The sequence below is a fragment of the Episyrphus balteatus genome, chromosome 1 (assembly GCF_945859705.1).
Source record: "Episyrphus balteatus chromosome 1, idEpiBalt1.1, whole genome shotgun sequence".
Lineage (NCBI taxonomy): Eukaryota > Metazoa > Arthropoda > Insecta > Diptera > Syrphidae > Episyrphus > Episyrphus balteatus.
In genome coordinates, this window is record NC_079134.1 from 132,493,480 (window position 1) to 132,516,803 (window position 23,324).

Below are 23,324 nucleotides of genomic sequence, written 5' to 3' on the forward strand. Positions count from 1 at the left end.
GTCTCTAGTTTATTGTCACCATGTTCACTACACCATGCTTAAAGCATATCAAATTGGCAGTTTGCGCCATATTTTCACTTATATGAATAACTAATTTGTTTATTAAAAATTAGAACGCCCACCAGGGTTATTGACATATGTACCTAAATATTTATGGGATCTGGTTAAAGGCTAAACTTTTGAAAAAAAATGAAAAAAAAAAAATGGTTTAGTGGTAATTTTGACATACAATATAATATTTCTAGCGATGGTATTAGTAAATCCTTTTAAAATTATAAGTATAGAGACTTTTTTTCTTATAATGCCTTCTCCACTATGTAAACGAAAGAATTATTAAATAGACGAACTTCAAAAACCCCCACCTAAACTTTTCACACACCATTTAATTTTCTCACCAAATGACTATGCAAAAATTTGAATTGGTCGAAAAAAAAAAATCATTTTTACATAACCACAATGTTTATCTGAAGGAGCGCTGTGGTGCCATTCTGTCTAATAAACAACAAGGCTAAATGTGTGTGTACTTGTTTAAGGATGAATTACTTTTGGGGGATAAGAACTTTTTGTAGTTTAATTCGAATTTTCTATCTATTCATCCCCTGACTTAAACTTAATTTTAGATTTTTCCTTTTATTCAACAAAAAAAAAATCATTACTACCTATAACACAACAACGCATTTATATAAAAAGGCATAATTTTATTTTAAATTAGGTTTTGAATGTTTAAGTCCTAAATATACATAAAAAAATACCCTCATTGCAAAATGACCCATGCCAAAATAATTATTATTATTTCCAGGTCGATTGCGTGATATTTCTTGGGACAATTTTCCGAAAACAATTTCACATAAAAATAAGACATTTCAAAAAAAAAAACTCTTTTGTTAAACCAAAAATATATCTCATAAAGATACCATAACAGTATTGTATATAGAAACCCAAAAAAAACCATTCGACCCAGATGATGCGAATTTGACCTTGTCGTTGGGCTTAAGCACTCTGCAATATCGTTGCTCTTCTTTAACTGCTGCTCTATTTTCATCGAATATTCCATTTTGGTCGTTCATATAGCTGTTTGACATTTCTCCCAGAATTCCATTACAAAATATTTTCTCAATTTTTGTTTGCTATTTCCTTGTGTCCTTTTTTTGAGTGAGAGAGAGAATTTGTACGACCACGTGTTTTAGCACTTAACCAATACAACTTTAACTTCTTTATTGCTTAAAGTTTTGCGATTGTATAGGTGTTTTAAGGAGAGATTTGAGAATTTTATGTCATAAATGGGAGCAATGTTGGGATTGATTAAAATTTTATGTTGACCTGGTAAATTTATTCAAATTTTTTGAGGTTATTCTAACACTAATGTAAACTATGGACCATTTTAAGGGATAACAAAAGTATTTCAATGTATAAGTGCTTTACAGAAAGCTCTCATTTATTGCTCTCTGATTTTTCCCCAGAGTTGAATAACATACGAAATCTTAAAAGCACAGTTCAATTGAGCTTATAAAAAGCTATCACAATGCCAGTTGTTTTAGTTCCAAATAAATGCAATAGGTGGTGCTAATAATTTAAGTGAATAAAATGAGGTATTTACGGTTTAGGTGATGAAATTTCAAATTCAAATTGAAATCGAACGGTTGGCGATGTGCTACGATGTTTATTAATATTAGATTTTGGAGTTTTCACCATCGATGTCTAACTTAAAGTAGGTACCCTTTGTTCAATGAGTATATTTTTAACTGTTCAAAGAAAGAATAAAGTTAAAAGAAAAGAGTAATTCACTTGACTTCTTTAAGATGCATTTTTACAAAAAAAAATTCATTTGAACTTTCTTGTTAAATTACGAGAACAGCTTTTTTTTTGTTGTTTTAACCTCATAATGAAGTATGCTCTTTGAATTTTTTTTACAAAAAAAAGAATATTTAAAAAAATTTATAAAAAAAATAAGTGTTAAATCGCGATTTTTTTTTCCAAAAAAAAATTTGGAATATAAAACATTTCAAACATTGAAAACATAAAAAAAAAAATCGATTTGAAAAATGACTCAACCTCCCGATCCATTTTTTTTTTTGTTAGTTAGAGTTACTTTTTTTAATCAATAGATTAATTTGTAAAAATTGATAGAAATATTAAAAAATTTACCTAAATACTGAGTTTTGAACTTCTTTTTTTTAAACAATGAAAGAGGTAGACCACCTTCAATAAATTATTTTTAGGGGAGTTTTTCTTACAGAACTTTGAGTTAAACTAATGTAAAGAAAATAATTAAAACAAAATTTTGGGTCTAAAAGGGCCTTAAACCCTAGTTTTTGAAATATAGTTTTTTATTGTTTTTTTTATTTTTAGAAAAAATTTAAAAGCTTACGAAAAAATCTCAAACTGACAGGACTTAAAGGTGAGCTTAATTAACGTTAATAAGTGTGCAAAAAATGTCTCAAGTAATTTTTACCTAGAAACGGGAAACACTATTTTGTCTGCCCAAATTTTTTGACCGTTTTTAACCTTTTTTATTTATATCTGTTTTATTCACACAAATAATATACAGGAATAGGCACCATAAATAATAGGCAGGATTATATTTGTGCAAAAACTTCAATTTTATTTTCATAATCACATTTCTGAGATAACGGTAAAAATGATGGTACCATTTTTATAAATCATTTTTATCAAATTTCTTATCATCGTATTTTATCTTATTGATGCAAAATAAACATTGTTTCTTGTGATGCACGTACTTGCTCTTGCAGTTCAAAGCACTTTTATGTTAGTTTACTTGTAGATTTTTAGAGCTGGCTCTATATAAATTAAAAAAAAAAAAAACATTTTTAGGGCCAAATTTTGTTGAATGAAAAATATAATTCTTTAAGTACTTTTTTCGAAGAGTCGCTTTCCCATTTCGTTAACATAGCCAAAAAAAGCTTTATTAAAAAGAAATGGCCTATATATAAATATAAAAAAGGTTTATACAAATACCATCGCTAAAAATATTATATTGTATGTCAAAGTTGTTTAGGTATTACTAAACCACTCAAGTAGCACACTGGTGTATAAATTGGTGTAAATTCATTAATTTTGGTGTAAAAATGAGGAAATTGAAAAAATATGGTGTATTTCTCAAAATAAGTGGTATAAAAATTATACCACTGTCTTTTCTGTACAAAATTTCAACATTTTTTTAAGATTCCGTGCAAAAAATACACCGATATTCAGTTGTTTTTATAATATACCATTAATGGTGTATAAAATTATTCGATTCTGAAATCAACCAAAACGGTATACTTTGTACACTCTCTTTGGTGTAGGAAGCACACCCTGTGGACATAAAATTCACCAAAATGCATAGTTGGGAGACGCCATATTTTTTATCGGCCGCCATTTAAAAAAAGTAGACAGCAATTAATTATTTTTCTATAATAGTATATTTATCGACCTAATTATCCCGCAATTTGGTTTTTTCGATGCGGTATATTATAAAAGAACTCTTCTAAAAAAATGTAAAAACAACAAAAAAATTATAATTTTTGAAAAACTAATTTTTAAAATCGAACAAAAAAATCATTAATTCACTGATATTTTTGAGGCGCTCGATTTTTAGAGGGGGTAGTATGTAAAATTAGTAGACAGAATGTGTTTCGTTTTAAAATTAGGAAAACAAATTCATATTTAACCATTAGTTTCTTATGGCAATATTATGAAAGTGAATAAAAATTCATTTACATTTATTTCATAACAAATGGTGTGAATTAGAATTCATCACACTGTTTGAGGTAAAAAATAAACTTTGGTTCAAATTTTATATCAGAATAATTTAAATGGTGTATTTTATCCGTAGATTTATTGTGTATTTTTCAATTTCAAAAGGATAATTTTCACCAAAAAACAGATCATTTAATATACCACAAGCGCCATTTATACACCAAAATCGGTATATTTTTTTAACCACCGGAGTTTATTATATACGAGAAAATGGTGTATTTTTTATATTCAAAATGCATATCACGAAAGTGCAAAAAATACACCAAATATTTTGGTGTATTTTAGACTTTTGTGCTACTTGAGCATAGATCAATAGGCAGGATTATATTTGTGCAAAAACTTCAATTTTATTTTCATAATCACATTTCTGAGATAACGGTAAAAAGATGGTACCATTTTTATAAATCATTTTTATCAAATTTTAGAGCCCGTTTCTTACACAGAAAAAAATAGACCACATAAAATAGAACAAAAACAATAAGATTTCTCATCCAAGAAGGAAACCTTATTAAAACAATCGGGTTTTCCTTATTGTTTTAAAATCTGCAAAAAAATAAAAAAAACGATGACCAGGCTGGGAATCGAACTTGAGACTTCAAATCATTAGTCGCCCACCTTACCACCTGAACCAACCTGCCATGAAAATATTGATCGTGATTTTTGTTCTAGTGCTAAGTTGCAAAAAAAAATCAACTTTTTATAAGATTTTCTCTATAAAAATAATAAGAAATCTCCTTAAAAAAACCTTATTAATCGTTGATTTTAATAAGATTTCCTTATGAAATGTATGGAAGGTAAAACAATATGGCAATCTGTTAGTTTTTAGCGGGTCATATTTTTCTCTGTGTATCATCGTATCTTATCTTATTGATGCAAAATAAACATTGTTTCTTGTGATGCAATACGAAATAAAATGCACATACTTGATCTTGCAGTTCTAAGCACTTTTATGTTAGTTTACTTGTAGATTTTTAGAGCTGGCTCTATATAAATTAAAAAAAAAAAACATTTTTAGGGCCAAATTTTGTTGAATCAAAAATATAATTCTTTAAGTACTTTTTTTCGAAGAGTCGCTTTCCCATTTCGTTAACATAGCCAAAAAAGCTTTATTAAAAAGAAATGGCCTATATATAAATTTAAAAAAGGTTTATACAAATACCATCGCTAGAAATATTATATTGTATGTCAAAGTTGTTTAGGTTTCATTTAACCATTTTTTTTTTTTCTAGAAGTTTAGCCTTTTAGATGTCAATAACTCTGGTGTTCCAATTTTTTTTAAATATAAGTATAAATCATTTATTTCGATTTAAGTATTGGAAATACATAAGAAAATGTACCTATTATGAACTGTTTAAGTTTTTCTATGAGAAGGAAATGTTGCGTATACGCCACAGTGAACACTTTAAGATGAAAAGAAGTATTTGAAATTTTTATCTCAACCCGTTTAATTTTATTTTTACATGAAAGTAGATACAACAATAAACGAAAACAGAAATAATCTATGCTATTAGTCCAGGAAAAGTAGAAAATTTAATTTAAAAAAAAACGCAAGCCATACGGTTTCTGTTTTGGGTCTTTTGTTGACCATTGTTGCTTATTTTCCTGACCAAATCGCCAGACGCTTTTTTAAGCAAAATTTTTGTTTCTATTTAAGTGACGCGCAGAGTATGTACATGTTATTCCCATTTCTCATCCCATATTAAATCTGAAAATAATTAAGCTATTAAGCAACTAGGTACAGCCGTTTATTCACGATTATTTTTTAAACAGTGAATGCACACATTCTTCAAAATAAAAATCTCCTATTCAAGTTCTTCTTATGGAAATTTAAGTTCAGAGCCTTTAAATATTTTGTATTGGATAAAATCTTTAAATAATTTGAAAATTTAAATTTTAAGCCTTCCTTAAATATTTTGTTTTTATTAATTTTTTTTTTTAATTAAACTCAAACCCAATTTCTTAGAAGTAATAATGGTTTCCCGTACTTATTTATGTACATAAGAAGTATTATTATCTTTTCGATTCAGTTTTACAAAGATCTTAAAATTGTGTAATTTAAAATATGTTGATGACATGTAATCCATTGTTAAAATTAAAAATCATTCATCTGCAATTTTCTCAGAAATTTACTCGGTATAAATACAAATTTTTAATTAGATAAAGCTTTTGTTCATATTCAATATAATCTCATCTCTTGTTTTCCAGATCATAAACATTCTGATTAAATTACTGCTAACAAGTTTGTTGTTAAATTTAAATTAAAGTCTTTTTTAGTTCTTCATTTAAACCTTCTTTAATGTGTTAAAAAAAAAAAACTCAAGCATAACAAAGTGGTTGTTTTCTTCTTTACAAGAATTATACTCTTTCAACAACATCAGCAACAACTAACCACATTTTTATATGAACATTGTACTTTGTACATTCAACAGTCTACCAAAGATGTGGTAATCCTTTAAGAGGGTTGAACTGAGAACACTCTTGAATGGGAATGTCTGGCACAAGCTCAACAAGAATAATATCCTTTTACTGATGTTGCTTTTATTAAATTTCACACATGAAATATAAACACAATGTGTCGATGTTGGACAGGTGTTGTAAGCCGATAATATCTGCAACGAGGAAGTTTAAAAAAGATACAATAATGAAACATTGAGAGGGAAGGAAAAAAATGTAAATAACATTATTTTTATGGATACTTTTTACATTTTTGTATTCGAATCCAAGTATACAAATTTATCGAACAAAATAAGTACCTACTTTTTTCAGAACATATTCATCGAATTATCGATGCAGTAGCAGCTGGAAATGGGGTATTGCTGATTTTATACAAAATTCAAAAGTTTTTATGTGCTTATCTGTTTCATTGGTTGCAAAGACTTTTTGTTATTATTAAGGTATATTTTCTTCTGTTTGTCGAATCATTCATATACAAAGAATTGTTTGTTAGTCTGTCTAAGATGCTATGGCTCTCTTCAACAGAGGGGTTTTTTGTGTTCTTTTATTGGAAAAAATGTTATAATAAAAGTAAAATTTTCTAAGAAACGGCTCCAAAGATTTTGCTAAAAAAATTCAAATGTTAGTTTTTAAACAAAGTCTTTTGATGAAAATATTTTATTTTTTTTTTTTGAAAATCATTATTAAAGCCAGAACTACATAGAAACACAAAATGAAAAAAGTTACTAATTTTTCAAACAATTTTAATTTTTAAATGTCACATCAATAAATTTGTTTTGGTTATTTTGTAATTTTGTTAAGGTAATTTTTATACTTTTTTTGCTATTGTGGTTCAATGAAGTTCTAGTTTAACGTACATAAAACTTGAAAAATTTATTTTTAACGTGATAACGTCTTATAAATCGATTAACCATGGCAGCCACCACAAAAAAGTGACGCCGTTTTCTCCCGTTCCACTCTCGCACTTTCGCAGTGCGGCAAAAATTTCAATTAAAAATTAAAAATAAACTATTAGAGATACAAAAATCTTCTTTAGCTTATTGGAAAGATAATTACCTAAAGTTAAATACATTTGAAGGATTTTAAAAAATTCCATCTTTTAATAAGGTAAATAGGGGTAAAACAAAATTTAAAAAAATTGGCTAATTTCTAAATGTAAAGAGTTGAATTATTTTTAATCAATAGATAAATTTATTGCAAGACTAACAATGGTATTGAAAAAATTCTAAAAAATTTCAAAACCAAGCTATTAATGATTTTCTAAAGCTAAAACATGAGGTAGGGGAATTTTTTTTTGACAACTTGAAAAAGGTCATTCGATAGATAATAAATAATAATAATAAGTTAGGGGTCTGATACGGATTTTTTTTAAGTCTCTGCGTTTCGAAATATGAATTTTTGAATTTTGAGTTTTTATTTTTTTTAAATTTTTTTTAAATTTTTTTAATTTTTTTAAAGTTTATAGAACATATAGTCTCTGACTGTGCGCATACATGTGCAAAAAATTGGTATTTCAAAATGGTTTTAGACCGAATAACGGGAAATACAAGTTCTTTGTCCCAAGTTTTTTGACCTTTTTTAACCGTTTTTTATTTTTATCTTTTTTTCTTCAACAGGTTAATAAATTATTTATATATAATTTATATTGTAGATAATAGACAGGACTATATCTGTGCAAAATTTCAATCAATTTTGTTGTCACAATTTTTAGATAACGGTAAAATAAAGTTTTATTATTTAACATGTTCTATCTTTTGATCTAAAGCAAATACAAATTTGATTTAACTTTATTGAGCATCCTGATAATGTTACCTTTTATTTGGTATATCACCCATAACTGTACATTCACTACAAGCTACACAATGTTAAATTAAAAAACTTGCGAAATACCTCAAAACACCTGTGGAGATCCGTTGATCATGAACAGCCACCAGTGTGGGAAGTACCGTAATCTCAGTTTGGAATTTCGACATATTTGGCTTAAAAAAATTCTAACTTTTTTTCTAGGCATCGCAGAAATAAGATTGAAACGTCATATGAAAGGTGAAATTATAAGCTTTTACATGATATATTTTATAGATTGTCTAAAAAAAATTGATTCAAAAGCGTGAGAACTTAAAATTATATGTTTTTTTGCTTTTTTTTTCAAAAAATTCTACCTCTTTTTGTAGATGCCAATAGACATGATCGATATATATATTTTGAGCTGAAGCAATAAGCTTTCAGGTGGTATAAAATTTATTATAGGTTGATATATCAAACAAATGAATTTTTGGGTGATGGAAATGATTTTTTCACTTTTTTCATAAGAAATGATTGTTTTTAATAAATTATTTTATACTTTTTGCGCATAGTAAAAATTTAAAAATTATTTTACTATTTAGAAGAAATATTTGGGTTTTTATTGGTATAATTTTTTTTGTAAGCTTTTAAAATAAAAAAAATAATATAATGAGAAAAGAAAAAAGGTAATTTTTTAAGCTTTTTCTTGTAAATTATGATTGTTTGAAATAAATAAATGCTTCAATTGACTCATTCTTAAAGCACACAACCTGTTTTCTGACGACGTTATCACGTAAAATTATTGTACGGCTTTACAGACAACCTCTTTTTTTTGGATTTAAAAAAAATATGATTATTTTTTAAAAAAATCAGATTATTTTTTAAAAAAATCAGATTTTCGAAAACGGGTTATTAAATATTTTCAAAATTCTGTTCTTAGGAGTTGATTGCTACAAATTGGCAACCATTATACACATTTATTTTTTTTTTCAAAAAATTATTAATTTTATTTTATTATTATTATTATATTATTAAGGGCTAATTTTTCAATAGTCAGATAAACATCAGTTAGAGCTTATTCTTAGGAATAAAAGTTTTTTTTATACTGACATTTATTCTTCTGATAGTCTAACTGACGATTGAAAAATCAAGGCTAAAAGAAGTAAGTTTTTTTTTTCTAAAAATGCATATAAGTTAAAGAATCGAACTTCACACTTTTTAGAATTCAAGTTTATTTAGTTGTGAAGAATGAATTTTATGATTTTTTTTCATATATGTTTGCCAAATTTGTATACAAATATTTTAAAAAATTTAAGCAGTTTGAATTCTAAAAACAAGTTTGTTGGACAAAGTGGTGCATTTTATTTAATTATCTTCAGCAAAGGTTTTAAGATTTTGTTTTCAAACGACCTATAAATTTCTTTTCTTTTTTTTTTTGATGTAATTTCGGAAAACAGTTTTATTCTGTTAAGGAAAATTAAAATAAAAAATCATTTTTGGATTAAAAATAAAAAACTTTAAATTTTCTTTTAAACAATTTTTAATTTTTTGAAATCTTGTTTAAAGTTTTGAAAATTTTTTGATTTTTTAATAGTAAAAGACTATCTTTTAAAAAAATTAATCCTATGAATTTTAATTTCTTTTTTCTAAAAATTTTTTGTAACACAAGAAATTAAATGCCGCTCTTCATTTGGAAATCAAAACCATTTAAACAGATATTTTTGTAACTTTAAAACAAATTTTGTATTATTTTTCAAGTTTTTGTTGAATATCTTACAAATTTAAATTAAAAATATCTTTTGATGGTAGTTGTGATAGTTTTGATCCTAAAACCAAAAGTTCGAGTGTTTCCAAGAAAGTTGTATGGAATCGACATGACAAGAAGAAAAAGAAGATAGTAAATATTTTAAATTTAGTAAACCGAAATCCTTGTTCCAATTCTATTCTTCTGTATTAAATTAACATTGTCTTTAAACATGATTAGGTATATATTTAAAAGAACCTTCCTTGCCTACGGCTATAAAGTTTTTTCCTTAGCAAAGTTCGAAATCTTTTGTCCTTTACAATTGAAAACAAGTTGTACAATAAAAGCTGATTTATCGAACGTGACAAAATCCAATTCCTTTTAAGCTCAAACAAAACCAAGTTTTTTTTTATTTATTTTTTGTTATTTTCTATTTTCATTGTCTTAGTCATATCTTTTGTATAAAATGTAGCCTAATATCAGTCGAATTATCTACACTAAATACCATCTGTTGTACTCCTTACGCTTTAGTTGACAGAGAAATTCACTTGATAAAATACTTTTCATTGTATCCGGCATGTTATCGCTCTAAGCCACATTTTCCACTTTCAAGGATATTCTCCTCATATACATCTGATTAAGCAAAGGACTTTGACAATTACAAAAAAAAAAAAAAAAACAACTATGTGAACATTCTCTGTCTTGTTAAGGTTATCCGGGGTAGCAAATGCAGATATACTCGTAATTTCTTCTTCTTCTTCGATTTATTTGATTTTCCCAAAGACTCTGTAACATTCTTACAAAATCGATAATGGCTGCTCTGATAATCTTCATCATCATCATCATTATTATAATCATAGTAGTCTTCAGAATCTGGGTTAAATGGTTGTTGCTCTTGAGCCTCTTTGACTCTTATATATTTGTTTGAGAAGAAGAAAGAACAATGTGGGTGGTTTGGAGGAAGTGTCTACAGTTTTGAGTTAATCATTTTGGGCTGTGGGAGTGATTATGGAATGAGTTCTTGAATTGTTGTGGTTTTCACTGAACACAAAAGTCGAACAGAAGTATTTTTTATTATAGGCAAAGAAAATATCAAAGGATTTATTTTTTGAGGGTTTCTAATTTATGAAGGTACTTTTACTCCCTTCCTCTTTTGGTAGATTGTTTTGTTAGTTTTATCCCATAAAAGATGCTACACATTAGAGCAATGTTTGACAAGAGTATTATTAAGTATTGGTTTCCGGGAGTTAATAGAAGTAATGTTGGAAATAGATTTAAAAATTCTGCCCAGCTTCCGTTGTTAATGTTATCAAATTTTGAGAAATTATTAAAATTTTATTTTGAATTTCAATTAACTAAAATTGAAATTACAACTTGCTTTGAAAGAAATAGGAATCCACAAGAATATAACTGATTACTTTAGGAAAGAAATTTAAGTACTTTAGTCAATTGCATCTTTATTTGTAATAATATTTGAAATTATATCGAGGAAACCTTCTTCACAATGTGGATATAATTTATCGCAATCTCCACCTAAAAATCCTTTATTTTCAGCTTCTTCGTATGCCTCCTTGTAAATTATCTCATTTTTTCCAAAGGCTTCATGCGTTGCAGGGCTGCAAGAGATAAAAGAAAATAATGAAACATTTCTTTTGAAATAGAAAAAAGTCTAAAAAAAACAATCTAAAAATCATATATTTCAGGGTTCACTGTGGTGTATACGCAATTATTTTTATTTTCTCTGATACATTTAGTATGAAAAATATCGCCAAATGACTAAAAATTAATTAACACAGTGATCCTGAGCAAGTTTAAGGTTGACCTAAAATGACGAAAAAAACTAAAAATGAGGCTTTGTTCCTGGAGGGTCTCAGCAACAATAATCTGCTTTTACCATATAATCGGATAATATTTTTTTTCGAGATATACCCGTAAATGTGTGTTTTTTTTCGTGAAAAATTCATATCAACGCAAGGCACGAGTACGACAACTTAGACGCCGAGATTTGATAACGGTTTTTTGTAGAGGTGTTCAATACAATCATTTTTTGTTAAAGGAGAGGTCTCTGAAAACCCCTGTTTTTTGCATTCAAATTGTAATATCTTTCGTTCTAATTATAACTTTGGAAACTTTTATACATTTTTAAAAACTGCAATAACACGGCAAGTTTTTAAAATAATAAACCTGTGTTACACCATACAAATTTTTGTCAGCGTGTTGCTCTGAGATAAAAGTAAGAAATTGATTTTTTATAAAACTTGGAACTGTTAATTAAATTACAGCGAAATGGCGTATGAAATGAAAAATATTTTGATTAATTAATTGTTTCTTATTATTAGGCAATGTTTTAGTGAAAGAATTGTAAAAAACAAAAATCAATTGTGGGCGGAGGAAGCAAAATACTGTTGCAAAGTCGGAATTTTTCGAAATTTCACAAGAACTGCATTAAATCGAAAACCGTAAGGACTTGGGATAAACAAGTTACCAAATTCTGAGAGCCCTAAAGTTGGCCTATCAGCATATTTCGTTTGATCCATTACTTTTGGGACACCCTGTATATATAAAGTCGTTCTCTTAAAATATTTTTTGTTTAATTTTTGAAATCAATTTTTTGATATTGCTTCTATCGCTTTTAACTTTTTACGGGCCGAACCTACACCTATTTTGGTATATATTCAAGCTTCAATGTGCAATGGTATTATATTAATACCACATTTCTATGTAAATTCTTTTCATGACATTGGTTTCTACTTACATTATGTAAAAATGTGGTATTAATTTAATACCATTGCACATTAAAGCCTGAAAAAATCCTAAAATAGGTGGTACGATTTTCATTCCACCGCACCGGCCCGAAAAGATTAGTAGAACACTGACCCCCACTCCCATACGATTTTTTATTTATTTTAGTTTTGATTAGAAAATTCAAGTAGGTATTAATTGTTGAAGGTAGGGTCCATGAATATAGGGTCCATAATATTATAACGGGGCATCGAATCGTTTTCCAATATCTGACTTTTTGCCAAATTACACGGTGTAACACTCAAAATATACGCGGGTGGAGACCTATCACGTTTTGTAGAGCTAGTCACACTGATTACTAAACGGTATTTAAAAAGTCAATAACACCCCCAAAATCTGGAGTTAGGGGCAAAAACGGTTTTTTTTTACCTTCACCCATTGAAAAAATCTAGTTCGTCAAATTTTCAACCATTTTCGATTTTTTTACAGTTTCTGATAGGAGATAAATATACCTTTTTAACAATGTATAAAACATGTAACTCGGTTAAACCACCTAGAATTTATATGCTCTCAAAGTTCAAAAATTCGATTTTTTTCGTCATTTACCCAACTTCGACATCAAATTAAAGTATATAATTTCACAAAAACATGCTGTTTTAAAAATATATTCTAAAATAATATTTATTTCCAAATCAAAGGAGGTATTTTTTATGAAAATCAGTTAAAAATTGGCTTAGAAAAAAAAAATTTACGATTCCAAATTCGAACTTTTAGGTATAGAACAAAAATGTTGTTTTGGCACGTAGTAAGATAACTTGGGCGCCAGAATTTGATAACAGGTTTTTGTAGAAGAGTCCAATACAAACATTTTTTTCTTTGGGAGGGGGTCTTTCTCTCCCCTTTTAGGTGGAAGGGGCAGTTTTCTAAAAAAAATTATCAAAATAAAAAAAAATTATTAAAAAACAACGGCAACACTTACAGTTATAAATGATACCTTTTCCGAAAGGCAAAATTGTACATTTATTTCTAATTTTTAAATCAATATATTATGACCAATAGTTTTTGAAATAATCAATTTCGAAGTTAAAAATAGGCGAAAAAAAACTCATTTTATACTATGTTTGTCCAGACTGTGAATTTTAATAAAAAAAAATACTCACACACAAAACTGCCTCCATTAATTCCTTATCGAACAGTGAAAACTATATGTTTCTATTAATCTAGTCAAATAAGGGTTTAACCTCGGAATGAATGTTAGTAGAAATTTTTTTTGCTCAATATCTTCCTTTTGCCATTCTTTAACATATCTCAAAAGTCTAGAAAAATCTCATGTCCGCTTGTCGCGATTTCAAGGTCAAATCGCGAAATGGAGATTTTCAAAATTAGCAAAAATAGGCTATGGTATTATATACACATAATGATACATGATTTCAAGGTATTTTTTAATGCTGATTCCAAAAAATCTAAAATCAAGACAATCTGACGTCTCTGGAAAAAGTTATACCTGTTTTTCATCTGTCAACTCATATTATTATAACAGTTGCAAACTTACTACCGAAAAACCCTTAAAAGTAATGGTAGCGGAACCAAATTTTGCATGAAGGTTTTCATATCCATTATTATTAGGAATCAAAACAATGCAATGCGAAAAAACATTTATATCTATGACAAAATGGTATTTTTTGAGAAAAGGGGAAATTTTGGGATGTGCACTAAAAAACATCCTGGTACAATCTTGGAATTAGTGCTAATAGGCTAATTTTTTTGTTTCTATCTTTGTTTGGATATTCTATAACTTATGTCAAATATCTAAAAAAATCTAATGTCCGCAAGTTCTAATTTTCCAGGTTAAACTAAGTTAGGTGCAGATTAAAAAAAAAATAATAAGAAAACTTTAGATTCTTATATGTATACCAACATAACCCATATCATTTCAAGGTATTTTTTAACGCTGATTCCAACAAAACCCACAAACAAATCAATATGACCATTCCTAAAAAGTAATGTACCTTATTCATGTTGATCTGACACAAATATCTGAAGAGTAGTTTTTCAATTTTTTCAAATCTGCACCTTATCTTCAAACCAAGAAAATTAGGACTTGCGGACATGAGATTTTTTTTAGATTTTTGAGGGTAGTTAAAGAATATCGAAACAAAGATTAAAATGAACAAATTAGCCTATTAGCACTTATTCCTAAGATGAACAAGAATCTTCTTTGGTACATATCCTAAAATTTGCCCCTACATAAAAAAATACCATTATTTCGTAGGTAGGTATATATATTTTTTGTAATTGATTGTTTTGATTCTGAATAATGATGGATTCTAAATCTTCATGCAAAATTTGGTTCATCTACCATAACTTTTAAGGGTTTTTCGGCAGTAAGTTTGCAACTGTTATAATAATATGAGTTGACAGATGAAAAACAGGTATAACTTTTTCCAGAGACGTCAGATTGTCTTGATTTTAGATTTTTTTGGAATCAGCATTAAAAAATACCTTGAAATCATGTATCATATGTGTATATAATACCATAGCCTATTTTTGCTAATTTTGAAAATCTCCATTTCGCGATTTGACCTTGAAATCGCGACAAGCGGACATGAGATTTTTCTAGACTTTTGAGATATGTTATAGAATGGCAAAAGGAAGATATTGAGCAAAAAAAATTTCTACTAACATTCATTTCGAGATTTACCCCTTTTTTCTCCTTATTTTACTGTATTATATGTCTTCTAGTTTTCGAGAAAATTGAAAAATAAAAACAAATAAAAACAAAAAATATTTTGAAAAAAGAATTTTCTCGAAAACTAGAAACTGGTAAAAATTTGACGAAGCTAGATTTTTTTCAATGGGTGAAGGTCAAAAAAACTGTTTTTTGCCCCTAACTCCAGATTTTTGGGGATATTAGGGACTTTTAAAGTACCGTTTCGTAATCAGTGCGACTAGCTCTACAAAACGTGATAGGTCTCCGCCCGCGTATATTTTAAAACTTCATTTTTGTAACACCGTGTTATTATTAGTTTAATTATAGAATGAATTTATTTGCAAAAGCTTCTTTTGCATTTCCACATAATGTAAATCCAGAACAAAATTTTCAAAAATTGTTCATTAACAAAATTTTTGTTATGATACCTAAACTTTTCAAAAGTAGGGGATTGAATTTTTTCTTTTGAAAAAGTACTCCTACAATTTTCAATTTTTGTTCTTAATGTGTATTTTAATAAAATATAAATATAAAACTCAGATATAAAAATAATTGAATAAAATAAAATAAATAGAAATAACCAATTTTTGTATTGAAATAAAATCAAAAACAATGTTGTGTGGTAAAAAATCATTCCTATAAAAACTGGTCAACATTAATCACCAAATATATTTGTTTGTTTTTTCTTAGTTCTATGCCAAATGAAATGTTTGTGTGTAGAATTCTAAACTAGGAGTGACATTTTTTAACCACAAAACCCATTGCGGATATAAGCTATTGCAAAACTAATATAAATTATTTCAAATACTGGCAATAAATCTCAACACTTTACAAAGTCCGATATAAAAACCAATCAAAAACCACATATGTATACATTCACTGACCTTAAAATAAATGTCACAACTTCCGTAATCAAATTTTCCTCATCATCATGAAATGGATGTTTTGCTAGCTCGCATACACTTTTCAACAAACATGTCTCATGAAAACCATAACTGTGGATAAAATTAATAATTTATTTATCAGATTTGATTCAATGTAAAAATCCATCCACTTTCCTCACAAGTAAGTCCTCCAAACCAATATATAATTCACCAGCAGTAAAATCATTTGAATGTACTCCTTCATTTACATGTTGCTGATACTTGGAATGGTCAATATCTCTAGCTTCTCTTTTATTATAGGCTCCTGGCCAAATTGGTATTGAATAGAATGAAGTCAAATTCCATGGAAGATCATAATTCATTTGAAAACCCCAATCAAAGTACATTTTCTGATTTGGAACAAAAACTGGTGTTGAAATGGACATTGTTATCTAACAGGAAAGAGATACAATTAGGTATGGAAACACTAAGCAAATATGAATTGTTAGGTAAATTATTATATGCCAACCTGCAAAACGGAGGTTTTTGGAAAAAGGAGATACGATCGCGAATGGTTAATGATGGTAGACAAACAGACAATTAGGAATATGCTTTGTACCGGTAACATTTTTCACTGAATAAATTATTGTATGTGCTTGTGTCTGTGAAATCGATAGTGAATTTAATTGCTTTGTTGAATGTTATAATAACATTTTTTTTTTTTGTTGGAGGCAATAAAATTGACGCAATACGCACTTAATAAATAGTATTACCACGTGTATCTGAGAAACTTCACGATTAAACTAAAGATGGATAGAGAAAATAAAAGAATTGAATCCATCTGACCAAGTCACATCATTATTTTATTTGGGCATTTAATTAGCACTTAAGACGACTTCGTGTCGCTGACAAGTTAATGAAGAGACAGTTCTTATTTTTTGTGTCAAAGTTCTGACGTAAAGTCTGTATTAATATACATTATGGATATTTTGTACTCGTAGTTCACTGAACTCTTTAAGTAATAAGCAAACTTTTTTTAAGATCTTGATATGAAAAATGTATTTATAGATAGTTCCCTGTTACGAAGAAAAGTGAAATAAATTCTAATAATAGGTATTTACTTAAAAACACCAATTTTTTTTGAAAAAAAAAAATTATGAGTGAATTAAGTGCAGGAAACGAGTGAAGAAGACATTTTGAATTAATGGTGTAGGTATGTACCAGAGTTGTACAAATATCAATTGAAAAAAAAAAAAAATACAATCGAAATTAAAAAAAATATTAATTGCAACTAAAAAATATTTGCTTTAAAAAAGGAATATTTTTTGCAACTAAAAATATTTGCTTTAAAAAAAGTATTTTTTTTGCAACTGAAAAACGATTTCAGTTGGTTTCATACGTCTATCTCAAATTTTGTGTGTTTCAGACGATTTTTCATTTTTCAGACTTCTTATATAAAAAAAAAATTCGTTCAAAAAATTTTTTGAAGGGTGGACAAACGAAAATTTTGGTTGGAAAAACATTGAAAAACGGTGGACAAATGATATGGACAAGTTTGGTTCAAAAATTTTGAGGTCGCAGCTCTGGCTTCACGGAGCTAGCCTAAATAGTCAAAGAAATTCGACGAATATTAAAAAGAAAATATTTTTATGCACACGTTTTGCATTAAATTTGTGTCCAATGCAGAAAATTTTTTATTTGCAATACAAATTTTTTTAATGCAAAATATTTATATTTGCAATAAATATTTTTTTTTTAAAGCAAATATTTTTAAATGAAAATTTTTTTTAGCTGCACTGCAATGAATATTTTTTTTTAACACACAGTTTTTTATTTGCAACAAATTTTTTTAATTTGTAATGGAAAACAAATGCATTAAAAAACAAAAATGATTTTTTACAACCCTGGTTGTCCACAAATCAATTATAGACTAAGTGGGCCATATGTAAAAAAAAATGTCCACAAGACACAGGCCTTTTAAACTAACCGTTTAATAGATATTTGAGGTCCAAAAATCGAGAAAAAAAATTCGTTTTTTGTTCTTAATTTTGTAACAAACTGAAAAATTATAATAATCACACGCGCAAGACATATTCTTGTAGAAAATAGATTTTTCCACAAAAAAGGTCTTGATAACTTTTTTCATTAATTTAACCATTCTAAAGATATTCGAGGTCAAATTAAAAAAAAAATTATAAAAATATTTTTTACTTTTCAAAATTATCTAATTTACTGAAAATTCTTTATTTTCAAATTTGCAAGATATATTCTTGTAGGGGCTTGAACGTACTATACAAAATTCAATGGAATCAAATTGATTGCTTTAACCGTTTAGAAGATATTCGTATCCAAACCAATGACCACTGACTTCAGTAGTTTTCTTATGACTCGTATTGCGATTTGGATACGATTATCTTTTAAACGGTTAAAGCAATCAAATTGATTCCAAGGAATTTTTTGTAGAACGTTCAAGCCCCTACAAGACTATATCTTGTTAATTTGAAAATAATGAATTTTCAGTGAATTAGATAATTTTGAAAAGTGAAAAAATGTTTTTATAATTTTTTTTAAAATTTGACCTCGAATATCTTTAGAATGGTTAAATTAATGAAAAAAGTTATCAAGACCTTTTTTGTGGAAAAATCTATTTTCTACAAGAATATGTCTTGCGCGTGTGATTATTATAATTTTTCAGTTTGTTACAAAATTAAGAACAAAAAACGAATTTTTAAAGATTTTCTCTTTTTGGACCTCAAATATCTATTAAACGGTTAGATAAACGAAATTTGTAAAAAAGTTGATTTACAAAAAAAAATGATTTTTTTTACGTAGAAGCTTGATGTAAAAATGGAAAATTGCGAAGCGGAGGACCTTCCCATTAATATTAAGAGCTTATATTTGGTGTGTATATTCTAGAGGTGTCTAGCAATCGATTTTTCGGAGTGCCAAATCAAAAAAAAAGAATTTCGATTTTTTAGACCCACTCTAGTATGTATGTATACTACGAGTAGGTACTGCCACTCAATTTATGAAAACTTCAGTTAAGTGACCTCAGTTCACTCCAAACTCAATACAACTCAAGACCATATAATTTCCTCAATGAAAAAAAAAATTCTTAATTGAAGCGTTTTTTTTTTTTAACTTCACACAAAAAATTAATAAAAACAATCTAAACGGTTTTGTTTCTGTGAAATATCACAAAAAAGTATTACATTCACGTTCGACCAACTCACTTGTGACCTAGAAAACAAACAAAAAAATACGTAAACATCTATGACACATTCACTCAACCGTTCATCAATTAACACACATGCCATATAAAAATGTTTACACAGTTCACATCTTCTTGCCATCTGATCCAAATAAATTCTCATATATAGAATATTTATACATTGCCACCTTAACGCTAAATGATGACACCGTGCAACACATTTAAGTGTATTTCTGTTTTTTTCTCATAATATTGTCACTGCACTGGATACCTATCTTAAAGTATCTCTAAAGTGCACTTACTGTCAATAAAAATTTGTCTTAATCATTGAACTCTTTGGACACGAAAATAAAAAAAAAAATAAATAAAATAAAACTCTCATCTACCCGGCACCTGTTGATACAATTTTAAACGCTGATGTCATTCTTTTTCAATACAAAGTTCAAATACAAAAAAACAATTGAAACAAAAAAAAAAATAATAAGTAATCATCGTGGGAATAATACAACACAAAATCCACCTACCTCAACCAAGTCACCCAGACTATTCCGCCTATAGCGTTAAACAACACCACGCTTCATTAAACATCAAAACAAAAAGCAAAAAAAAAAAGTAATGAAAATCCACCGGCATTTATTTATCAATTGAAAATCTAAAGTAGATTTTCACAAACATAAACAAGAAGATTTTTTTCTATTGACGACCGACGACAACAACGACGACGATAGAATCATAAGCCCACCCCCCATGAAATAGAAATATCTACGGGGGGTAGCAGGCACAAGCACAAGCCGGTAGATACATCCAAAACAATAGAAGACCTACGCGCACATGGTTCGCTAAGCTTATTAAAACTTTTTCTATCTTAAATTCTCTTTAAACGGTTTCGGATGAAAATGTATCTTTAAGATACAAAATACCGTTTCTCTCATAAATTAACTACCCCTTTTTGAATCGTGGTGAAAAAATATCCAACTGAAAAAAGCTTAAAAAGTTAGATACTTTTACTCTCTTATTGTGCTTTTATGTTCTCTTAATAACCTTCCATCGCATCTGATTGGTCGAAAAAGGAGCTTTTGAGTGTAGGATTTCCTCTCTCTCTCTCAAAACTGCATCAGGAAAGGGAAACTTCGACATTAAAGTCGAACTTTTCAAACCTATCCTAACTTTGTTTATCAACATTCCCAGAATTACCGCGTCACCTATCAACATTTTCCGAAGACTTCCTACGAAGGAAGTCATACATTTTCCGGTTCTCTTTCTGAAATTCTTCTCTTCTTCTGGTGTTGTTTCCGTTTTGATAAGAATAAAAAAAACTTTTCCACACACTGAGTGCGGCTTTCAGATTTATCCGTGTTTTTTTTTTCCAGCCGACTGTTGTGTTAGTTGGACCGGTAGACATTGTCGTCTTTACCAGCCTTTTGTCAAATGTCGGGGGTTTTCAGTGAATCTGTAAATTTTATGTAATTCAGTTTGTTTTTATTCGTTGTGCTTTTAACATGATACGTTAGAACGGTTTTTGTGTTGGGTTTTTTTGTTTTTGTATAATATTTGGGCGCCTTGATACCGGGATTGTGTATCCTGTGTGTGTGTGTGCGTGTGTTTTTATTGGAAATGCAAACGCACCTACAAAATATCTATACATTCATAGCGGAAGTCAAAAAAACTATATTTGCATGTTTTTTGTATTAAAAAAAAACGTGGAATTAAAATTTCGATATTTTTTGGATATTCCGTTTTACCATTGGAAAATTGCCTAAATACGATTCGTATATACCGTTAATTGGATATTGGTTGACCCATATTTTTGTTGTTGTTCTCCCTTGATTTCTGTATGCAATTTAATTTTCGAAAGTGCCGAGGGTTGGCTTTGATTTTTTTTTTGTCTGTTCGTGTTTCTGATCGGTTCACTGGATGTTATCAACCAATATTTTTTAATTAAATTGATTTTCTCCCAAACAACCCACACCTATTTTTGCCTATGAAAGAGTTAGTTTTAATTAAAAAAAAAAAACATTTATTGAATAAAATATAATAAATTTGAATGTGATGTAAATTGATAAAAATAAAAATATATTAAAAAATAAATTGGTAATTTATGTAAATTTGTAATGAATATTGTGCGGAATTAGTGTTAAATGTCATTTGTTGTCTTAGAATATTTAAGGACAAAAATATTGAATAAAAATTTGAAAAAAAAAAAAATAACAGTAACAAGTGCTATTAGTGGATTTTTTCAAAATTGCTTTTTTTGATTCACATCATCCTGGGAGAATGGAATACACCAAATTTTTGGATTTTTAATTTTTTCTTAAATTTACATTTAAACCAAGAAAATATATACAAACATATAAAATCACTGGTAAGTCAGACATCAATTTTTTATTTTATTAAAATTAATTAATTAAATTGCTGCAATTGAATCGAATTCAGATTTATATTGATTAAATATTACATTAAGTCAATTATTGTTAAAAAAAAAAAAATTACTGAGAATTTTCAATCTCATTAAAAAAGGATACATGTCCGCATGTGCATTCATAAGGAAATTAATTATTCAAGTATTTTTTTTAAAAGGACGCGTGTTGTTTGGTAAAAAGGATGTCAATTAATGCAGTCCAAGCGTTCGGTGTTGATATGGTTTTTTTTTTTTTTATTATTTTCACATAATTTGATAAAGAAGTGCAGTGAGTGGCTACAAGAGTATATTGACAGGCCGCTAAATGATGGTTATTGTTTTTTATGAGTCTTATTATTATTATAATTAAGTTTATTAATTTTTATAATTTTTACATTTTAAACTGCTTTTAAGTATGTAATTGGATTTGTTTTTTTTTTTTAGTTTGAAAATTAAAACAATTTAGTTGTTGTTTTGAAATAAGATTATAATATATTTCACATTTTAATAAATTTTGAGTCGACGCAGAGCTAAAACTATGGAGAAACTCCAAAAATTATGATCAGATAAACAAAAACCGCTCCGAACCATAAAATCTGTAATTGGTCCCAAAAAGCCAATGATTCGTGTAAAACGTCTAAGAACTTATGTATAGGTAAACGTTTAAATGGTCATCAAAACCAAAAATAAAATGAATCTTGGCTTTTTGGGACCAATTACAGATTTTACTGTCTCTTCGAAAAAAACACACACCTTGCTTTCTATCCCAAATTCAAAGTTTTCACCAAATTTCATTAGGGTGATCCGTCATTTTTGTTTTCACTAAAAAGAAACACCCTTTTAACTATGAAATTCTTATAGACACTTAAGATTCTTGTTTCTTATCTTAAAAGTAACATAATTCCTGAATTTCAATAGGGTACCACTAATACTACTCTTTTATTACTCATTTTTTTCAAATGTACCCATATTTTCTCTACACCTAAAAAAAAAACACCCTTTCACATGAAACAAATTTATAGTTTTACTTTATTCGTAATTGCCATGGGAAAGACAACATTTTTAGTAAATTTCGTAAGGGTAACTTTTATACCATGACTTATCGCGGATTTCCCTTATTTCTAAAAAAAAGCACCCTTTCACCTAAAATATTTTTATAGACTACTTAGATTCTTGGTTTCTGTTATAAATCAAACATTTGTACCAATTTTCATTGATGTAATAATTTTTTCCCAGTTTTTGTGGTACTAATTCCGAATTTTATCATATCTTTAACTAACTTTTTTGTATGGACTTTTTTGTACCCAAAAGGAAACTTTTTGCCAAGTTTCATGAGTGTAACAATTTTTTTTTTTTTTATTTCTTGATTTTATGTACTATTTTCCCTGTACTATTAGTAATCATAATTATGTTCAAAACGAACATATTGTAAAGTAAAATAATGAGAATGCATCCACTACAACGAGAATTAAAGCCAATTAATGAAAATATCATTTTGTGTGTTATGTCTTTTTTGAGAAGTAAATACCTAATATCTAATATTGTTAAACATCGAAAAATATTTTTGATACATATTTATAGACGAGAGAAATAGCTTTCATTTCAATATGATTTTTGTACGTTATTTATTACGCGTTCTGCAATTAATTGTTTAAAAAAAA

The 23,324-nt window shown here is 27.8% G+C and overlaps 3 protein-coding genes and 1 long non-coding RNA gene across 4 annotated transcripts in view; 2 read left to right on the plus strand and 2 right to left on the minus strand.

Moving 5' to 3' along the window:
* The window catches only part of LOC129919828 (uncharacterized), a 50,462-nt gene extending 33,986 nt beyond the window's left edge, over positions 1-16,476 (plus strand). The window contains exon 3 of the long non-coding RNA XR_008773120.1: positions 16,376-16,476. This is a non-coding gene — a long non-coding RNA (uncharacterized LOC129919828). The remainder of the gene's footprint in view (positions 1-16,375) is intronic.
* The window catches only part of LOC129919640 (potassium channel subfamily T member 2), a 485,782-nt gene that overhangs the window by 105,895 nt on the left and 356,563 nt on the right, over positions 1-23,324 (plus strand). The window lies entirely within an intron of this gene.
* LOC129919626 (uncharacterized) overlaps positions 1-23,324 on the minus strand; it is an 88,749-nt gene that overhangs the window by 38,295 nt on the left and 27,130 nt on the right. The window lies entirely within an intron of this gene.
* On the minus strand, positions 11,155-16,500 carry LOC129919818 (uncharacterized). The gene is given in 2 exon segments (XM_056000884.1): positions 11,155-11,355; positions 16,076-16,500. Coding segments are annotated over 2 exon segments (600 nt in total). The 3' UTR covers positions 11,155-11,180.